The sequence below is a fragment of the Mytilus edulis genome, chromosome 4, assembly GCF_963676685.1.
Source record: "Mytilus edulis chromosome 4, xbMytEdul2.2, whole genome shotgun sequence".
In the NCBI taxonomy this organism is placed as follows: domain Eukaryota; kingdom Metazoa; phylum Mollusca; class Bivalvia; order Mytilida; family Mytilidae; genus Mytilus; species Mytilus edulis.
The window spans coordinates 19,685,019-19,705,549 of record NC_092347.1 but is presented as its reverse complement, the minus strand read 5'-3'; the positions used below and the strand labels follow the sequence as shown (position 1 = coordinate 19,705,549).

At 32.8% G+C, this 20,531-nt stretch overlaps 1 protein-coding gene and 1 pseudogene across 1 annotated transcript; one reads left to right on the top strand and one right to left on the bottom strand.

Annotated features, from left to right (window-relative positions):
- Positions 1-384: 384 nt before the first annotated feature.
- On the bottom strand, positions 385-954 carry LOC139521285 (uncharacterized). Its single transcript, XM_071314758.1, has one exon. It carries the CDS (start codon positions 952-954, stop codon positions 385-387), a length of 570 nt encoding a protein of 189 aa, XP_071170859.1.
- Positions 955-8,084: 7,130 nt separating this feature from the next.
- LOC139521284 (toll-like receptor 4) lies at positions 8,085-15,655 on the top strand (annotated as a pseudogene).
- The last annotated feature ends 4,876 nt before the right edge of the window (positions 15,656-20,531 follow it).

Genomic DNA, 20,531 nt, shown 5'->3' with positions numbered 1-20,531 from the left:
AAATTACTCCAAGCGCTTTACAACATATATCCATTCACATATATAAGTATTCACAATAAAATATGAAAGCTCATGTTAAAAAAAAAATATTCTGAAACAAACAGATTTTAAAAATACAGCAATTTGAAACAATAAGATTGATATAAAATGGGCATGATGAAATTAGGGAGATATTGAATCCGTACCAATAAAACTAAGTTTAAACTTCGAAAACATTTGCAAATTGTTTTATAAAATAACCAAAAAAGTAAGTTAAAATTCAAAAAAGTAATCGCTTTAAAGTTAAAAAAAATACAATGATATAGAAATATTTTAAGAACTATGAAAAGCATGTCTGAATAAATGAGTTTCACACAAAGGATGTTTCGTAGATCACTTGGTTAATCACTCCACAGAACGGCTGCTGCTTTCTTTGTCGAATCTTCTTTCCCCATATGTTTTAGTTCTTACACGTGGCGTTGTTAAAATCATGGAATATTTAGATCTAATTGCTCGCATTGGTTTATATATTTGAACGAGTTCTTGTAGGTAGACAGGTGCCTTCTCGTGCAAAGCTTTGAACACATACACAAGTTTATACTGGCATTGATATGTTACGGACAGCCAATGGAGAGACTTGAGGATCGGTGTTATGTGGTTATACTTCCTCTTCCTTGTAATGACCCTGGCTGCTGTGTTTTGGACGCTTTGTAATCTTTGAATAGATGTTGCTGAGAGTCCATACAGTAATGCGTTTCCATAATCTAAACGAGAGTTTACCAGAGCGCATACTAACGTTTTGCATGCTTCTTCGGTAATAAATGGTCGAATTCGTCCAATGTTTCTGATCTGATTAAAACATGATTTTGAAACATCACTAATTTGTTTGTGTTTGTCAAAGCCAGAAGCCAGGAATTCTTTAGTTGTCGTTGTTTGCTGTCTGTTATATCTGTTTTTCATTAATTGTTTTGTCATAACTCAGCAGGCAATTGAATTTAATGATTGCAAAGATGCACAGTTTGTCATGCCAGGCCTTTTATAATATACGATATGGGTTTTCCTCATTTCAGGGAAGGCTATATATTGACCTATATCTGTCTTCATCCGCATTAGTTGGTCGCTTTTGCAAATCATTTTATAGCAATTATACCACCTCTCCTCATTTTCATAACGAGCAGGACATGAAAAATATTTCGATCAATCGAAACGGGAAACGCAGAAATCTAGTACTTCGAAGTAGAAATAGACAAAGTTTAGCCTTTATGATATGGTGACGCAATTGTGCGCTACAAAACAAGCTGCTACATGATAGAAATTTAACGATACATAGACAAATTTTTTCTAGTATAAGTTTACGTTATTTCCAAGCAAGCAACAAAACTTAAATGTCAATTTGATCTCAATATGAAAATAAGGGTGTGTGGTATAAAGTAAAATTCTAAAAATACTGAACTCCGAGGAAAATTCAAAACGGAAAGTCCCTAATCAAATGATAAAATACATCAAACTAATGGACAACAACTGTTATGTTCCTGACTTGGAACGGGCACTTTCGAATGTAGAAAGTTTGTGGATTGAACCTAGTTTTATAGCGCTAAACCTATCACTTGTATGCCAATGAGACAAATAAGGTTTAAATGTAGTGGACGATAGCAACTATATGCATCCGATCAGCCTTCAATAATAAAAATAACCAAATATCGTATAGTCGGCTATAAAAAGACCGACATGCAAAATATGGATCATATCATTTGAGAAAGCAAACGGAATAACTTTAAAAAAACAGTGTATTAAAAACAAATATGACAGATATGAACCAATGACAACCACTAAACAACAGGCGGGAAAAACATGGTTGTGAGCGCAAAAGCGTACCCTAACCTGGATTTTGTCAATTTGGTTATTTGAAGCTGTTTTAATTTAAGAATTCCGAGCTCGGTATTTTTTTTTTAAGTCTTCTATTTATAATAGACAAACCGCCATTCTACCATTCTAAATGAAAAACCTGATTAATTTAAATAATATAAAAAAGAAGATGTGGTATGATTGCCAATGAGACAACTATCCACAAGAGACCAAAATGACACAGACATTAACAACTATAGGTCACCGTACGGCCTTCAACAATGAGCAAAGCCCATACCTCATAGTCAGCTATAAAAGGCCCCGATAAGACAATGTAAAACAATTCAAACGAGAAGACTAACGGCCTTATTTATGTTTAAAAAAAAAGTAACGAAAAACAAATATGTAACACATAAACAAATGACAACCACTGAATTACAGGCTCCTGACTTGGGACAGGCACATACATAAATAATATGGCGGGGTTAAACATGTTAGCGGGATCGCAACCCTCCCCTAACCTGGGACAAAAGTATAACAGTACAACATAAGAAGTTTACCTTAATATTGAGGCATCTCTTTCTTAATTTAAATTATGTTAATATCGTTAACTTCATATTCTTTCGTGCATTTATAATGAAACCAACTAATTCATCGTAACTGCGGAACCGTAACTCTTAGCTCATTATGTTATTTTTTTACTATTTGTCCAGTCTGTCATAGAGGGCAGGTACCTGATTTATTGTCCCTCTGCATTTAAAGTCTTTTGAGCACGTTGGTTTTCACAAGAAGTAATGAATGATCGCAATCAATGATCAAAATCACTTTGGAGAAGGCCTGGTAAGTAAAAGATACTTTTTGTCTTACTTTTTTTTATTACAGTTTAACAGTATTACATTTATGTAATTCTTTGAAGCTTATATTTTTGCCTCTTACTTTTTTACTTTGTACCCTATTATTTTTAGTTTGTTAAATGAGCTCATTATTTGTTTTATATTGTGGAAAGCGCTCAGAGGAATTTTTATTTGATTATGCGCTTTATGGTGGCACGGTTCTATTTTAGCCAATAGAGATAATGATAGCCTTTTTAGAATGTTCACCACTGTCTAACACTGCCCAAAATTCTACAGTCACATGTAACTGAAGTATATTTATTTTAATATTCAGAAATGACTTTGAACATACATATTGTATCATGACCGTTTACTTTTCGCTATCTTTACAAACTGAAGGGCACTGGTGCTTTATTGTCTTTTAGCACTTTTAAATGTCTGCAGTGAATACAAAATTCTCAAAAATTCTCAAAAATTCATTTCCACCTGTATGAAATATTGTTTCATATTTTTCTACACCTGATTCATTCCTAAGTTTGTATTCATGAGTAGACTTTTAAAACAATAAAAAAAGGAGAGTTCTGTTAATATAAATTTTTAACTTGTTAAATGATGTGTTTATAAGTAATAAAAATAACATTGCAAAGAAATAGCATTTTTTCATGAATGAACAAATTTTAAAGGCTTTTTTTGTATATAAAATTCTACCTCTAGTTGATATGGCTATTTAATAAAGGACGAAACATTTTTTTTTATAATCATCAATGAAAGAGGGGTTTAGCTTTTCTTGGTCTTTTTTGAGAGAAACAAAATGTTAGTAGGTAATCAAGTTTCTATGATGAGTTTATTTATTCAAATCGATTTTCGAGATTTTTTGCTCATTTTAAATTCAATGAGGAAACGTTTTGATCACCCTCCAGCAAGTGGTACAATCCATTTGATATATTTCATAATATCGATATTTTATTTTCTAAATAGCCAGTACTTCAAATTCAAAACTTTTGTAATGAAGTAGCATACAATTGGTCAAAGAAAGCTTTTGAAAACAATCTTTATCATTTTGTCTTTTAACTTGGATTTACGATGCATGTCCCTACACCACATTGCACACAACAGATACGGTGAATAAACTATAATACTTTAGATTGCATTTATGAAAATCTATAGAGCAGAGAATTTAGTTTTTTCTGTAAGATAACTTCATATAAATTATATAGATTCAAATATCTTTTCACTTCTTACGATAATGTTAAACTTCTACAGAACTTATAAAGAATGTATAGGTCAGTGCTTGCTAAAAACAATTAGCCAAGGTACAGTGTTCATCTTTTATTCACAAAAATTTCTTTAATTGAACCTCGAAAACCCATCTGAAAACAGTTATCAAATTGTAAATATTTGACTTACTTATAAATAAAAGCAACAGTAGTATACCGCTGTTCAATTCATTCATTCATTCAATTCATTCATTCATTATTATTACCGGGCTTCATCTTATGAAGTCAAAGGAAGATTTTAATATCTATAATAGCAGGATGTTTACGTATCATATAATGATATTTGCACATAATATAATGATATTTGCAAATTGTAGCAGGATATTTGCACATTGTAGCAGGATATTTGCAAATTGTAGCAGGATATTTGCACATTGTAGCAGGATATTTGCACATTGTAGCAGGATATTTGCACATCATATAACGGTGTATTTGCACATCATATCAAGGAAAATATCTCTCCCAAATGACTATATCTAGTGTTGTTACACAGCACATGATGTATAGTGGGAAGTATATGGTGTACGATAAGCTATTGTTGGTCGCCGTAAATGATAATAATCATACTTCCTATACCGTTACATTAAATTTTAATTTACATATATACGTCTAATAAAATTGAGAATGGAAATGGGGAATGTGCCAAAGACACAACAACCCGACCATAGAGCAGACAACAGCAGAAGGTCACCAACAGGTCTTCAATGCAACGCACCCGGAGGCGTCCTTCAGCTTGCCCCTAAACAAATATATACTAGTTCAGTGATAATGAACGCCATACTAAACTCCAAATTGTACACAAGAAACTAAAAGTTAAAATAATACAAGACTAACAAAGGCCAGAGGCTCCTGACTTGGGACAGGCGCAAAAATGCAGCGGCTTAAACATGTTTGTGAGATCTCAACCCTCCCCTATACCTCTAGCCAATGCAGAAAAGTAAACGCATAACAATACGCACATTAAAATTCAGTTCAAGAGAAGTCAGAGTCTGATGTCAGAAGATGTAACCAAAGAAAATAAACAAAATGACAATAATACATAAATGACATCAGACTACTATCAGTTAACTGACATGCCAGCTCCAAACTTCAATTAAACTGATTGAAAATTTATGTCTACATCATATGAATATAAGGCACAATCCTCCCTGTGAGGGGTTTAGCATCATACCATCATAACATATATGAGAAGAACATAACCCGTATCATGCCAACGACTGGTGTATTAATAATAAATGTGTTAAGTTCCGATGCAAAGACCCTATAAGTGAATCAATATTAACGCCAAAATATGCACAATAGTAATGTAACTATATCCCTTCCTAATAAGTCTATTTAAAGGTTTTGTTAGCTTCTTAGGTGAATACTGACATTTTTGTGCTTCATAAAGAATATTTCCATAAAATATTGGGTGTGAAATACCTGAACATATAAGCAGTCTGCATGTTGAGCTATATTTCCGAATGATGTCCTTATACCGATGATAAAATTTAGTAAATGTTCGGACTAGTTTGCATTTTTTTGTGATATCGAAAACCCTGGTGTAATAATTTTTCAGAAATACATAAATTTCTCTCGTTAAAGTCTAAAACATTGTTACATACACGAGCGATTCGTACAAGTTGAGATACATAAACACCGTAAGATGATGACAAGGGAACGTCACCATCTAAAAACGGATAATTAACGATAGGAAATGAGAAATCATCTCTTTTATCATAAATTTTAGTATTAAATTTTCCGTTAATGATATATATATCAAGATCGAGGAAAGGGCAGTGGTCATTGTTAGTATTAGCTTTATTTAAAGTAACTTCAACAGGATAAATTTCTTTAGTATATATACTGAAGTCGTCATTATTGAGAGCCAAAATATCATCCAAATATCTAAAAGTATTACTAAATGTGTGTATCAGATGTTGTTTCGATGGGTCTTTGCTGATTTTTGTCATAAATTGTAACTCATAGCAGTACAAAAAACGGTCCGCAATAAGTGGTGCACAGTTAGTCCCCATTGGAATTCTGGTAACCTGCCGATATACGGAATCTCCAAAGCGAACAAAAATGTTATCTAGTAAAAATTCAAGAGCAGATATAGTATCAAAGCATGTCCAATTGACATAGTTTTTTTGTTTATTGCTACTAAAAAATTACCTGAAAGAGTTTGAACATATATATTCACATTCTGACTTTTTAAATGCCCATTTAATTAGGTGTGTGAATTTTTTCTTAATGAGAATGTGAGGCAATGTGGTATATAGGGTAGAAAAATCAAAACTTTGAACAGATTCAAAATCACTAATATAAGCATGCAATTTACCAAGTACTTCCAACGAGTTTTTGACACTCCAAAAGTAATTAATTCCACTATTTTCGAAGGCCTTATCTGAACAATTTATTATCAGGTTTTTTATTGTACCAAGTGTACTGGTAAGAAGAATAGATAATTTAGTAGTGGAACAATGGCTTGAAGACGAAATAAATCTATATTTGTAAGGTGCTTTGTGTAGTTTCGGAAGTAGTTGGGACTTTCATTGTTTTTGGTTTTGCTTGTAAAGCGGTAGCTAAAAGTTTATGTTTGTTACAGATGCCGTTTTCTGAAAATGGAGTCAGTTGGAATGTTGGTGATTTCTTTCTGTAGAACCTCAATGTAAAATTTACGTCAAACAATAATAATATTGTTAATAGCTTTATAGGCCGAGACAAACATGTGACAACTTTACTGACGTTCTTGATCGGATAATCGGCGGTAATATATGGCTAGTAACTAATATATACTTCGTCTCAATCGTATATTTTTTCATGATTGATTTCAACCTTAATATAATAGATTCAGAAGAATAGTAAATTAACTGCATAAATGTATATACGGAACGTAAATAATGCTATGTTGATCAGTTTCTGTCGCATGAATAGAAACAAATCGACAGAAAAAATAGCCTATTTGTTTAACAAAGGAATTCTGACGATCTGTTAAATTAATATCAATAATTCTTATAAGATCAGTATACTTATATGGAATACGTACGTTCATATGATTGGTCGAGAAGCCCTTGGCGTTATTTATTTTTCGAAAGACGACGTCGTCAGAAGATGTCAGACCACCAATCCCTATCTATTCAACCAAATTTTGCAATTTTCACAGCTTTCTAAATGTTTTAAGCATTTCAATTTCCAACACATGTTTAAAGTCTTCTAAGAAAAGATTGCCCGTCATAAGATAAGTATTACTAAAATTAACCCTTGGTGTTCTGGAAATCTGTAACTAGTATAATATGGAGCGCATTGATCCTCATTTTTTTACGAAAATTCATAGGCAATTACATTTAGGCTGAACATAGTCTAAATCTATTTCTCTTTCACTAAAAGTTTCATTTCTGCAAATGTGTTGGTTAGTTTAAGTAACAATAAGTCTTATCCAGTAGGTCACATTTAGAAAAGGGGACGGGATTGTAAAAAAGACATGATGAACATATCTGCTTTCATCCGTGAAACTAATATCCCATAACGGTGAACCTACTCAGCACTTTTTGTGCTGACATGAATTATCATCGATATGGTTATATTTATAAATTAACTGTTTACAAAATTTAGAATTTTTGAAATACTAAGGTTTTTCTACCTCAGGCATAGATTACCTTAGCTGGATTTGGCAAAACTTTTAGGAATTGTGGATCTCAATGCTCTTCAACTTCGTACTTTATTTGGCATTTTTATCTTTTTTGGATTCGAGCGTCACTGATGAGTCTTTTGTAGACGAAACGCGCGTCTGGCGTATATATAAAATTTAGTCCTGGTATCTATAATGAGTTTATGATGGCGTCTGTAAAATTTACGAAGGGATCATTTCAAATTACATTGTAACCACTTGGAACACTTGGCTTAATATTTTTCTTGTGAGCAGCAGCCTTCTATCAAAGAAATCATAAAGGTAAATACAAGCCCTTGAGTATTGAATCAACTAGGAGATATACACTTTGTATGCAGGTGCTGCTAAAATGTTGCTACAAATGGAAAGTTAAAAATTTGGAAGCTGAAATCATCTCTTTTGTCTCAAGGTTTTGTTTTCAGCCGACCATCATTGCCAATTTCTAGATATAAGTCTAGATATGAGGCAGATGTAACAGTATCTGGTTTTTTATTTATCTCAATGTCGATGGGGTAAATGCGTTCAACATACTAGTAGTTACAACATTTTGAATTATTTAGTGAGTGATTTCATCTTTTTAGCGGTAAGTAAAGTTAAAGGACACTGTTAACTTTTTTTTTATTCGCCCTGTATAAAGTCAGCATCATATGAACAAAGGAATACGTCCAACAAGGTGGACTGTTGGTTCCCATTGGAATGACGATTGTTAGTCTAAACGCAACAAACATGAAATAATATGTATTTTGATGAGGTTATACAAGTAATAATTTACTTTTTTAAGAACGATTGAATCCCCCAAAAATTGAAAATCATGATGTATTATTTCATTGATTGATAGAGGAACCATATCCCCAAAGGGGACAAAATAAATTGCCAAAATGCACCAAAGATCATCTTAGTTTAACATGTTTTTGAATTCGTCTTTAAACCATCTCATTATTGGATTCTTTATTTGTTTTGGAATAAAAGTACCAGTAAAGCTAAGCAACCTACATCAAATAACAATATTATATTGGAATTCGCTACTATGAAAGTCTATGTCAAATTACAGTAATAAAGAATATTAACAAAAATACCGATCGCCACGGTAAAATCAAATAATGAGCGAAAAGGATAGTTAATAAAATTTGAAAAAAACTAACACTCGAATATACACCTGGAAAAAAGTATTGCAACACCAAATTGAAATTGAATTAAAAAAAACACTCAATATTTTTTTGTGATATAATTTGGTAAAATAGAACTAGTTAAACATTATTTAAGTATCACCTGAGTTTAATCAATAAATATCGACTCGATAAGTTTTTATCTGCACATGCAGCTACTGTACCCGTAAACAGGAAAAAAGATGTTTTGATCCTCATTGTTTTCAACACTTTAAATAACCAAGTTTTTAAAATTATGTGATTGACACCTTATAATGGGTCCTTGACAACTCTTAACTGCAGCAAGATGGCAGATTATCAGCATAAGAGAAGCAGGAATGTCGCTGTAACAACTGCACGCATTGTTGGTCATCACCATTCCACTATAGTCGTTTTGAGAATAAAAATCAGGCAATAAACGCTGTAAAAGACCTTCCGAGATAATGAAGACCCCCTATACCATTTGCTAGAGAAAATCAAGAGCCTTTTAACAAGAACTGTTCGAGATCAACTCATCGCTACTGGTTACCGTGCGATAATACCATTTCGGAGACCTTTGCTAACGAACAGACTTACAGTTTTCCGTATCCAATGTAGTGCAGAGCTCGCCAAAGTTGGAAATACGCATCGTAGAGGAAGATCCAATGTTCAAATGGAATTTGGTTCATCTTCCTTGGCCCGATCGTAGCCCGGCTTTGAACCATATTGAGCTTATATGGGACACTATTGGGCGGAAAGTGAACGAAAGGACACCCCAGTTCAAACACAACATGAAATAAACAATTCCCTTCATCAGAAATGGTTGCTGCTACCTTAGCAACAAATTAGTCGATTTATGGCAGGAATCAGAAGACGTTAAGATGCGGTTATCCGTTTGAATGGAGGCTGCGCACAAAGTACTAATTCTTTGGCGTATAACGATCAACCATGATGTGAACAGTCATCTGAAGATTAATTTTGAAATGTCTGACATTGTAATGTTCGACTACAGTGAAAGTTGTAAAATGCGTTTTTTTGTACAAAAAACCACTTCATTTTGTTATTAAAATTGTGGTTATATAAATCATTTTTTTTTAAAACATTTTTTGTTCGTTTCAATGCCAATGTTATCATGAACTATGTTTCAATAATATTATACACATATTTTATTATATTCCATCCAAAAAAAGAGGCTGATTTTTCAAATTTTAAAAAATCAAGGTGTTGCAATACTTTTTTCCATGTGTATATATAAATCAACGGAATGAATGGAAACAAACTGCCATATTCGTGACTTTGTACAGGCTTTCTATAATGAAAATGGTTGATGAAAACTGATTCTATAGCTAATCAAACCTTCCACCTTTACGACAGTTGTTTTTAGTTCCGTTATATTAACAAAATTTGGTGAGCAATCTAATTAGATTTAATTGGTAAACGTTACTATAATAAGAATCAAGCACCCAGAACTGTGTAAATATACATCACAGACTTGTACTGGGTGAAGATATACTGCAAGTTTGACCCTTTTGCGGAGATAATTGATTTTCGAAACATAAAAAATGAACAAAAAAACTTTATTAAAAGTAGCGTCCACATCGTTTTTATGGATTTACTTTCTTCATAAGAGATACATTGTTTAGCATAATAATCAGGTATTTCAGTGTTGTGTAAAAACACCTATGCTACACGTAAACTACACAGAGGAACACGTAATCAGTATGAATGAGTTTCTTATTGACAACATAATTGTTGAATTTGGACAATGTCAACAAATTGTCGGCATTCTTATGGGAACTAACTGTGAGCCTCTCCTTGCCGACCTTTTCTTATTTTCATATGAGTCGGATTTCCTTTAAACACTTGTCAAAAACAAAAAGGTCAAAGAAGTCAGATAATTTTCAAATTGAAATATATTTGGGGGTCAAATTGAAGTTCACATGACAACGGATTCAATGAGGTCGAATTATTCTCATGCAAGTGATTAATTTATAATCAATGTTTTTTTAGCTTATTTTGACAAAATTGAACTATACTGGCTGCTAAAAGCTAATTACTATTTCATTATTGATTGAGCCAAAAAAAAAGATATCAGCTTTTTTATTCATCTCGTAGCCTGTGTCCCTTTAATATATACTCCAGAACTAGAAATTAACGAAACAACTGACACGGCTTCGTCTGCCTCATGTTTAGACTAATACCTCAAATTTGACATAAATAAAAATCAGCTCAGTACCAGAATCGATGACAAACGTGACGAGTTTGATTTTGAAATTATCAATTCCCCCACCTTAGTAGCAATATAACAACGTCACCTGCATATGGAATATACATTTACCAACTCATTCGGTATTCAAAAGCTTGCTGCTGGTACTTAGACTTTGTAAAACATCACCAGCGTCTTAGCAGAAAGTTCACGAACCAGCGTTATGAATTCAAGTTAAACACGATGGTCGTGAAATATAGATTCTAGGTACTGACGTTGCTTATCATCTTAATTACGTGTTATGGTGTTCTTTTATTTGTCTTTGTCAATTATTACGTTAACTGTTTAGTCTATTTTGGTAATACTCAATTGACCATTGGCACGGTGTGCTATAGTAAATATTTGTATTCTTGTCTTTCATTTTTTACAAATGTGCTTTGTCTATATGACTTTAAGTTTATCTTTGTTGATATATTTGTTTGTTTTATTAACACAATGTTGACTGCTGTACTCTGTTTTTGAAATTCTTGCCTATTATGTATATTTGTTTAGTTCACACAGTGTTGTCTATATAAGAAGCAATTGTATGCGACTATCATACAATTGAGAGATTAAGTTAGCTATAAATTATAAAATCAACCATTTCTACATAAGTAAATGCACGTACCAAGTAAGAAATGCGAGGGTTGTTATTCATTCGTTTGATTTGTTTCATTTGATTAGGGACTTTCAATTTTGAATTCCTTCGGAGCTCGGTATTTTTGTTATCTTATTTTTAGTTGCACCGTCGTCAAAAATTTCTTTTGCTATCCGAATAAAAAAAGATTAAAATCCATATGAGAGAAAGAAAAACGTTTTCAATGTGATTGCTCATAAACTCAAGCATCTACTGATATTTACAGCTCATTTTCATGTTATCCAACCATTATTATTTTCCAGAAAGGTCCGGAAAGATATACACCATTACAATTTGTTTAAAGTTATACGGTAGTGGTTTCTGGCCAATTATACCTAGATGACCCACTATGTAAATGTACACACTTCAAACAAAAATTGGATTGTTCTAATAGGAATATGACAGAAATTCCTGCATTATCATAGAATTTAACTGAAATAAACTTCAGTGGAAATACAATCAAAGAAGTCCCGTATGACGTTTTCTATAACAACGGTTTACTTGAAATGTTAGACTTATCACACAACCTTATTTCTAATTTGCATCGAAGATCATTGTATGGACTACTGAATATTAAGAGGCTACTTATAAATAACAATGTTATATCATATGTACATGATTACGCTTTGACTGCATTGAAAAGTAAAATCACAAAAATACTGAACTTAGAGGAAGATCAATTGGGAAAGTCCACAACCACATGGCAAAATCAAATAACAAAACGCATCAAAAACGAATGGACAAAAACTGTCATATTCCTGACTTGGTACAGGCATTTAAAAATGTAGAAAATGGTGGATTAAACCTGGTTCTATAGCGCTAACCCTCTCACTTTAATGACAGTCTCATCAATTTCCGATATTTTTACATTGATGCGTTAAATAAACAGACACAATAAATATAATAGTCAAAATATGGGTACATCAGTCATCATCGTTTAACAATTTTAAAAGGAACAATTTAACAGAACACAAAAACATCTACTATCTACGAACACATTTATTGATTTGAGTGTCTGACGTCAGAAAATTTTATACGTCACATAAATTTGTCGTTCAATGTGCGTACAAACAATTTTAAAATTTTCATGGAAATGTTAGCATACAGGGTTAAAAAATCAAAAGTATGTAAGAATAAATTTAAGAAATAGACCGAGATTTAAACTAGTCCAAAAGTTATATATAGAATTTATAAGAATCCAAAAATAGTTAATTCCACTACGCGATTGAATGATTTTGACGTTTGTGGTTCAACGTATATTGTAATACATCATAGAAATATATCATAATGACATATAATAGAACAATATCATACTGACGGGATCTTTTAAAGTACATAGTCACGTTATAAGAACAAAAGAAATACAAAAAGTCGCAAATACAAAACAAACCACAAAAAAATGAAAGCCAATACAAACACATTGACGAGATGTATAAGTACCGAGCCACGTGAAACGGATATCACATAAAACCATTCAACAGTAAAAGTAATATTAATAATAGAACAAAGACAAATGAAAGAACTATAAAACACGTTGTTAAGATGATAAACAACATCAGTACGAAGAATCTATACATCAAGACCATCGTGTATTATTTGAGAAGTTGATACGGAATATTTATCAACAATGTCTTGGTACCTTCCGATGAACTTTTTTAGAAAAAGAACGAGACGTTCTTTGACATACCCCTGTTTCATCAACTTTCTACTCAGACACTGATGACGTATTACAAAGTCTGAGTAGGAGCTGCAAGCTCTTGAATATCGAATAAGTTGGGAAATATATATCCCATATGCAGGTGAAGTTGGTATATTGCTACTAAGGTGGGGGAAATTTATGATTTCAAAATTAAAATCGTCTCGTTTGTCATAGATTCTGGTACTGAGATGACTGTGTAAGTCAAATTCGAGATATAAGTCTAAAAATGAGGCGGAGGAAGCCGTGTCTGTTGTTTCTTTAATCTCTAGTTCTGGGGGATATATTAATGGAAGAGCTTGCTTGAACTTAACTTCAAAATAAACCCTTATGACTCGTTGGTTTGAACTTTACGGGACTTTCGCTTATAACAGCCACATTAGACGTTCGGCAACCGACCAATATGACGAGAAATTTTTAGAGCATGCCTACTCTCCGGAATATGGATGTATCTGGTTTGACTGGTATTTGTAATGTTAAAATGTTAACAGCAGATGTGTTCAAACATTTACCAAATCTTGAAACAATCAGTGTGTCGGCGTGCTCTGTTAATTATATTCATAAGGGGACATTTCGCGCGAATTAAGCAATCTAATCCATCTAGATGTGTCGTTAAATCGCTGTCTGAAGTTACGGGCTTAGAAAAATATTACCAACAATCTGCCTTATACTTCAATTAAAACATTAAACATCAACAAAATTCAGCGAGCTTTTTGTATTAAATACGGAAGTAACAATTAAACAATTTCAAAATCTCAAAAATACAACCCTATAAGCTTTATACATTGAAGGTAATAGAATCCAACTAATTGAACCCGGTGCACTTTTGTATCTACCAAAAACAATGCGAAACGTTTACGCGGCAGACAATCAGTTTTCTTACGGAGGCTATATTAAGGATGTTGTCAAAACTCCAATACACTTTGCAAATTTATCAAATTTGTTTACAGCACATAATCCTACCGAAAAACCAGAAACATGTGATTTTGTCGAAGAAAGGTGTATTCGATCATGCGACGGGCAAAAACCATTTTACAAAAAAAAATGTACGAACGATATTTGCATTCGCCTGCAGAAGAGCATAACAATATCAGTCCCGCCGAATATGACAAAATTCATTTACAGAGGTTGTAATTTGCGATATGAAATTCCTCTTGTTATTATTTCAAGCAATAAAGTAAAGTATATTGACGATAGCTCTAATATATATCAATTTATGAATGGATCAGTCGTATCGTTTAACTTTCTTGAGTATTTAGATATGTCGAACAATTTTTGTGCAAACGTATCAGATAATTTTTTTCTGAGAGCTTAACATTTGAAATATCTTTACGTTCAAAATAATCTACTTGGATTTGCCTTGCCAAAAGATACAAATGGTGCAATACTAAGGACTGTTGAGAAGCTGGAGGTTATTTACTTAGCGTTTAATAGAATCCAACATCTTCCATGTATGTATTTCAAACAACAAAGATTACTACGCACGTTGAATATAAGTAACAATATGTTAGATAATATCACCTTTGATATAAGTCATATGGATCACTTGATATATCTTGATATTTCAAAAAACAGACAGTCATCTCTTTTTCGGAGTTTCTGTAACCAGCTGAAAGAAAAATGCAATCATCAGAATGGGAAACTAAAAGTTGACATTAGTGAAAATTATTGTTGATGTGCTTGTGACAACGTAGACTTCGCTCAATGGGTTTCAACATATCATACACAGCTTGTCAATTTACATTCAACAAACTGCTATCTTAAAAATAGAACTATGGACAACATGGGAGAAGCACAATGTATATACGCTTAATCTAAAAATAAGTGTTCATCATATACTGCTCTGATCATAGGAATTGTTATACTAATCGCTTTCTTTGGTTCAATAGTTCTTTGGGGTTTGTTATATAGACACAGGTGGAAGATACGTTATCTATACTATATAACCAAAAGTAAATACAATGGAACAATACAAATACGAAGCAACAACGATACTCGCGAATATAAATACGATGCATTCATTTCCTACGACGAAAATGACTCAAATGTTGTCCACAATAATCTTTTAAATCAACGTGCAAGGGACGCAGGACTGACAATATGCATCCATAAAAGAAACTTAATTCCAGAAAACGACATCGCGGCTAGTATTACGTCATCTATTCATGTCAGCCGTAAAGTAATCATTGTTATGTCATGTCACTTTCTAGAATCGGACTATTTATGATTTTCCTGGAACAAATCCGACCTGCGCAGCTACCACTACATATTCTTGAGCTTGTACAAGGTCAGTCTTATATTGAGTATCCAAATGAAGAATATGGCAACACGGTGTTTTGGGAAAAAATTAAAGAAGTTCTGTCGTGCTAATACAGAATGAAAATGAATTTGTTATATTCAATACCATGTATATAGAAGTGTATAACGCTTTCAGGCTATACGGAAATTGGAAATTTAAACAAGACAGTAAAAAAAGTGATTTTTTTTGCTGAGCGCCGTAGGGATATAACCATATCATTCTATCCACCTCGTTCCATAGGGGTTACAAGAGATTATATAACGCAGACGATTTTAACAACTTATTTATAGCATTTGATTAACAAGATTTGTTTTTTGAGTTGTTGAGGACACTATTTCCGGAAATGTTGGTTTTTTTTAAAATCTTTTGAACATTTCTTTATCACGCTCAGTATTGCAGAATTATTTGGGACACCTTTTTTTCTTAGATAATTCAATCTGGATCTTGACTGAAAAAGATTGTAATCGATTTATTCTTATATTTTTGAATCTATATGGAACCACCTTTTCAACAGCTGACCAGAGGCGGGGTCAATTTCGTAGCTGCTTCGTTGAACTTTGCAGATTTTCACTACTGAACATAAAGTTAGCTTAGTCGCTACATAGATTAAGATAGCACAAACAATTCATTTTTAACGTTAGAGAATCTAAGATGACGTATTATATATATATATATATATATATATCTAATAGTCCAGTCAAACTAAGATTTAACCTCAAACTAATTGCAACAGAAAATGTTTTAGTTCTAATCTATAGCATAAAGCCCTAAATATACACAGAAAAAAGTCCCATAAAATCTAACTTGAAGAAAACTCCATGCTAAAGATTAAAACTGAAAAATCTTCTGTTGCAAATACTTTTAGGTTAGGGTCAAATTTATGCTATATTGACTGGACTATAAGTAAATGAAGACATATGATACAGATATTTATATTTTTTATTCAAGCGTATAAAATTTGAACAAAGATTGGCACAATGTTCTAGTAGAAAAGGGACTATTACCATTCAGCAGAATGATTTAACATCGACGCATGTTTAAAGCGAGCTTGCTACGAAGGTCTACGTAGCATGTCAATGTCAATATAAGACATACAGGATATTCTAGCTACTATGGTATTAAATGCTCAGTCATTTTTGCTTGCCACTGACTTCAAATGATTATTTGGTTTTCCCTTTCTAGTGTTTGACGGTACGTTTTGAAATATACTATAAGAATTTAAACTATTGTGAGTGCATCTGTATTTGTTGATAGCTAAATAATATTTTATTTCTTATTATATATAGACATATGAAGATGTAGGAATATGCATGATTTATCGCTATTAGAAAAGGAAAAAACAAGAGTGCACACGCTGAAATGTCTCGCCTTCTATACTAATCATTGATATTATGTTGATAGTCCTAAGTATAAAGCTTAGTTTTATTACAACTGTCTCATAAACTTAACATTAACCAAGATAATTACTAAACAAAGACCAATGAACCTTGAAAATGAGGTCAAGGTCAGATGAACCATGCCAGGCAGACATGTACAGCTAACAATGCTTCTATACAAAATATATAGTTGACCCATTACTTATAGTTTAAGAAAAATAGACCAAAACACAAAAACTTAACACTGTGCAATGAACCGTGAAAATGAGGTCACCGTCAAATAAAACCTGCGCGACTGACATAAAGATCATAAAATATTTCCATACACCAAATATAGTTGACCTATGGCATACAGTATTAGATAAAAAGCCAAAACTCAAAAACTTAACTTTGACCACTGAACCATGAAAATGAGGTCAAGGTCACATGACATCTGCCCGCTAGACATGTACACCTTACAATCATTCCATACAACAAATATAGTAGACCTATTGCATATAGTATGAGAAAAACAGACCAAAACACAAAAATTTAACTATAACCACTGAACCATGAAAATGAGGTCAAGGTCAGATGACACCTGCCAGTTGAACATGTACACCTTACAGTCCTTCCATACACTGAATATACTAGCCCTATTGCTTATAGTATCTGAGATATGGACTTGACCACCAAAACTTAACCTTGATCACTGATCCATGAAATGAGGTCGAGGTCAAGTGAAAACTGTCTGACATACATGAGGACCTTGCAAGGTACGCACATATGAAATATAGTTATCCTATTACTTATAATAAGAGAGAATTCAACATTACAAAAAATCTGAACTTTTTTTTTCAAGTGGTCACTGAACCATGAAAATGAGGTCAAGGACATTGGACATGTGACTGATGGAAACTTCGTAACATGAAGCATCTATATACAAAGTATGAAGCATCCAGGTCTTCCACCTTCTGAAATATAAAGCTTTTAAGAAGTGAGCTAACACCGCCGCCGCCGCCGCCGCCGCCGGATCACTATCCCTATGTCGAGCTTTCTGCAACAAAAGTTGCAGGCTCGACAAAAACAATTGGATAGTTTGAAGTCCGTTTGGTTTGGGTGTTCGTTGTGTATTGTATATACTACTTTTAAAACTGTATGTTTCGACCACACAAAATAAAACTTATGATAGGAAAGTATTTTGATCAAAAGTTAAAAAGAGGCGAAATATACTCATGTTCATACTAGAGAGACCTTCAAACTGATACATGTAAGTCGAAAATCAACTGACAACGTCATGGCTAAAAAAAAGAAAATGACCACCAGATAACAATAGTTTAGAAAGCACAACATAGAAAACTAAATTCTGACCAACACGAACCCTACAAAACTTGGGTTGATTTCAGTTGCTCCAGAAGGGTAAGCAGATCCTTTAACTCGTTTAGGACGGGACGGCCTAGTTTGTTGATGTGTTTTGTGTGTGTTACTCGTTTCAACCGTTAGTTTTTCATGTTTGAATTGATTTATAACAGTCATTTTCGGGCCCTTTATAGCTTGCTGTTCGATGTGAGCCAACTCTCCGTGTTGAAGGCAGTACTTGGACCGATAATGGTTTACTCTTTACACATTGTAACTTGGATTGAGAGTTGTTTTAATGCTACCACATTCTCATTTCTGTTTGAATATTTCTTTGGCATGTTTCGCCTCTCTTTTGCATACACTAAGATCATAAAATATGTCATCGTACTGTTTTGCCATCTAATGTCTTAAACATATTTTATCCTAAAATCCAAAGTCACTAGACTTGCATAACCTATCTTTGATAATTTCATATTACTGAATATATCATTTGATCAAAGTAATCACTTGATGTGAATTTCCTAAATATCAAAATTGATGCCTTGGTTTGAATTTCACTACAACAAAGAATAAACAGTGATTTGTTTTGAAAATTGAACTGTCGTGGCAACATTTAATAAAAATTCATTCAAACAACAAAAAACAACAACAACAACTGTTACAACAACAGTACTCAACCAAACTATTTGCCAATCAATAAAATCTTGATGACGATTGAATTATTCATTGTATCACAGCTTGGCGAACGAAAGTTGGTGGACTCAAGGGCGGTCAATTTTAGAAATATTTCCGAATGAGCAGCTGAGCTATCCATAGTCTGCATACAATGAAGTAAATTCCGCTCTGGTTGTGTGACTGTGTTCAATTAAGCATGTTACCATGACGGATTTTTGTAAGAAGAATGAATAAAACCAGCAGCAAACAAAGTTCAATTCATAAGGGTGGGAGAGGACGGGTCTAAATTTTTAACATCCTCTCCGTTTGGTTTTCAAGGTAAAAGTGACTGTTAACTTTTACTACTTACAACTATCACATGCTCAAACAAGCATTTCAATAAGAGTAAAGGACGACTCGATTTGTCGAGTCTCAGTACACTTATATGTTAATTCAAGAAACGAATTTAATTTTCATTTTATTAAATTTTACTATTTGCATTTCCGTATACTATCCAACTTAGAACACATTCAAAACAATATAATTAATTGTCTATTACTTTTTCAGTTTTGCTGGCAACTTGTATCAGATGCATAATTATTGTAGAAATTTAAACTGACACTAGTGTTTTTAGGTTAATTGTTTATCTTTTGTATTTTTGTATGTATATTCATATATTCGTTATTGCTGGGCCTTTGGAGGTTGCACTTTGTAAATACAGCTGTTTCTCAAACCACGCCTCTTTTGGGGAGATTTAGAATATTCATAGAAAATTGATTTTTGTTTACATATTGGTTCCCAGTTATGCTCTCTGTGTTACATCTCATAGAGACATCACTTCGGAATGTTACCAGTAAATATACATGTGCATATTGTTTACATTGAAATCTGTGGTAACTCTTCATTCGAGGTAGGGATAGTTTAGTGTTAGTTTAAACTCTGAAATGTTCAGGGCATATAAACGTTGAAAATATACCGCACAGTCCTATATTTTGACCTTTGAAAAATATTGTAGTGTATATGAACTTTCAATTCTAGGATAAGATTTTTTTTCAAAACTTCATAGTGAAAGTGGTACAGTTTTAGCCGTAAAAGGAGTTCCTATGGGAAATTGCATTGTCAATATTTAAAGAAATGCAACCTATTATAGGTTAAAATATATTTGTATTGAGATAAAAATGTTTAAATTTCATATATGTAAAAATTACCAGATGAATTGACCAAATGCAGGCATTTATAGATAAGAGGCAGTGTGCGTTCTACATCATTTAAATAAAAATCACAGTGAAACTAAAGTATGATCGTTTTACAAAAAAATATAAATGTAGATATTTGTGGTCCGGTGATAATCTAGCATCTAGGTAATACAAATCAATATCAATAGATCAATCATAAGTATTCATGTTTTGGACACTTTTTTTTATTTCATTGTAAACATACATGTATTAAACAGAGACAAAGCTGATTTATTTTCTTCAAATATTCACCTCGATCTAGCCTTGTTTTACTGGGGCAGCGAGAAGGAAAACACTGTCAATCAATACCCATATAGTTTCACAGTGATTCAATTCATGATGAT

Bases quoted from the DNA above. Each gene is read 5' to 3' on its own strand.
- LOC139521285 (XM_071314758.1), bottom strand. From the start codon at position 954: ATGACAAAACAATTAATGAAAAACAGATATAACAGACAGCAAACAACG.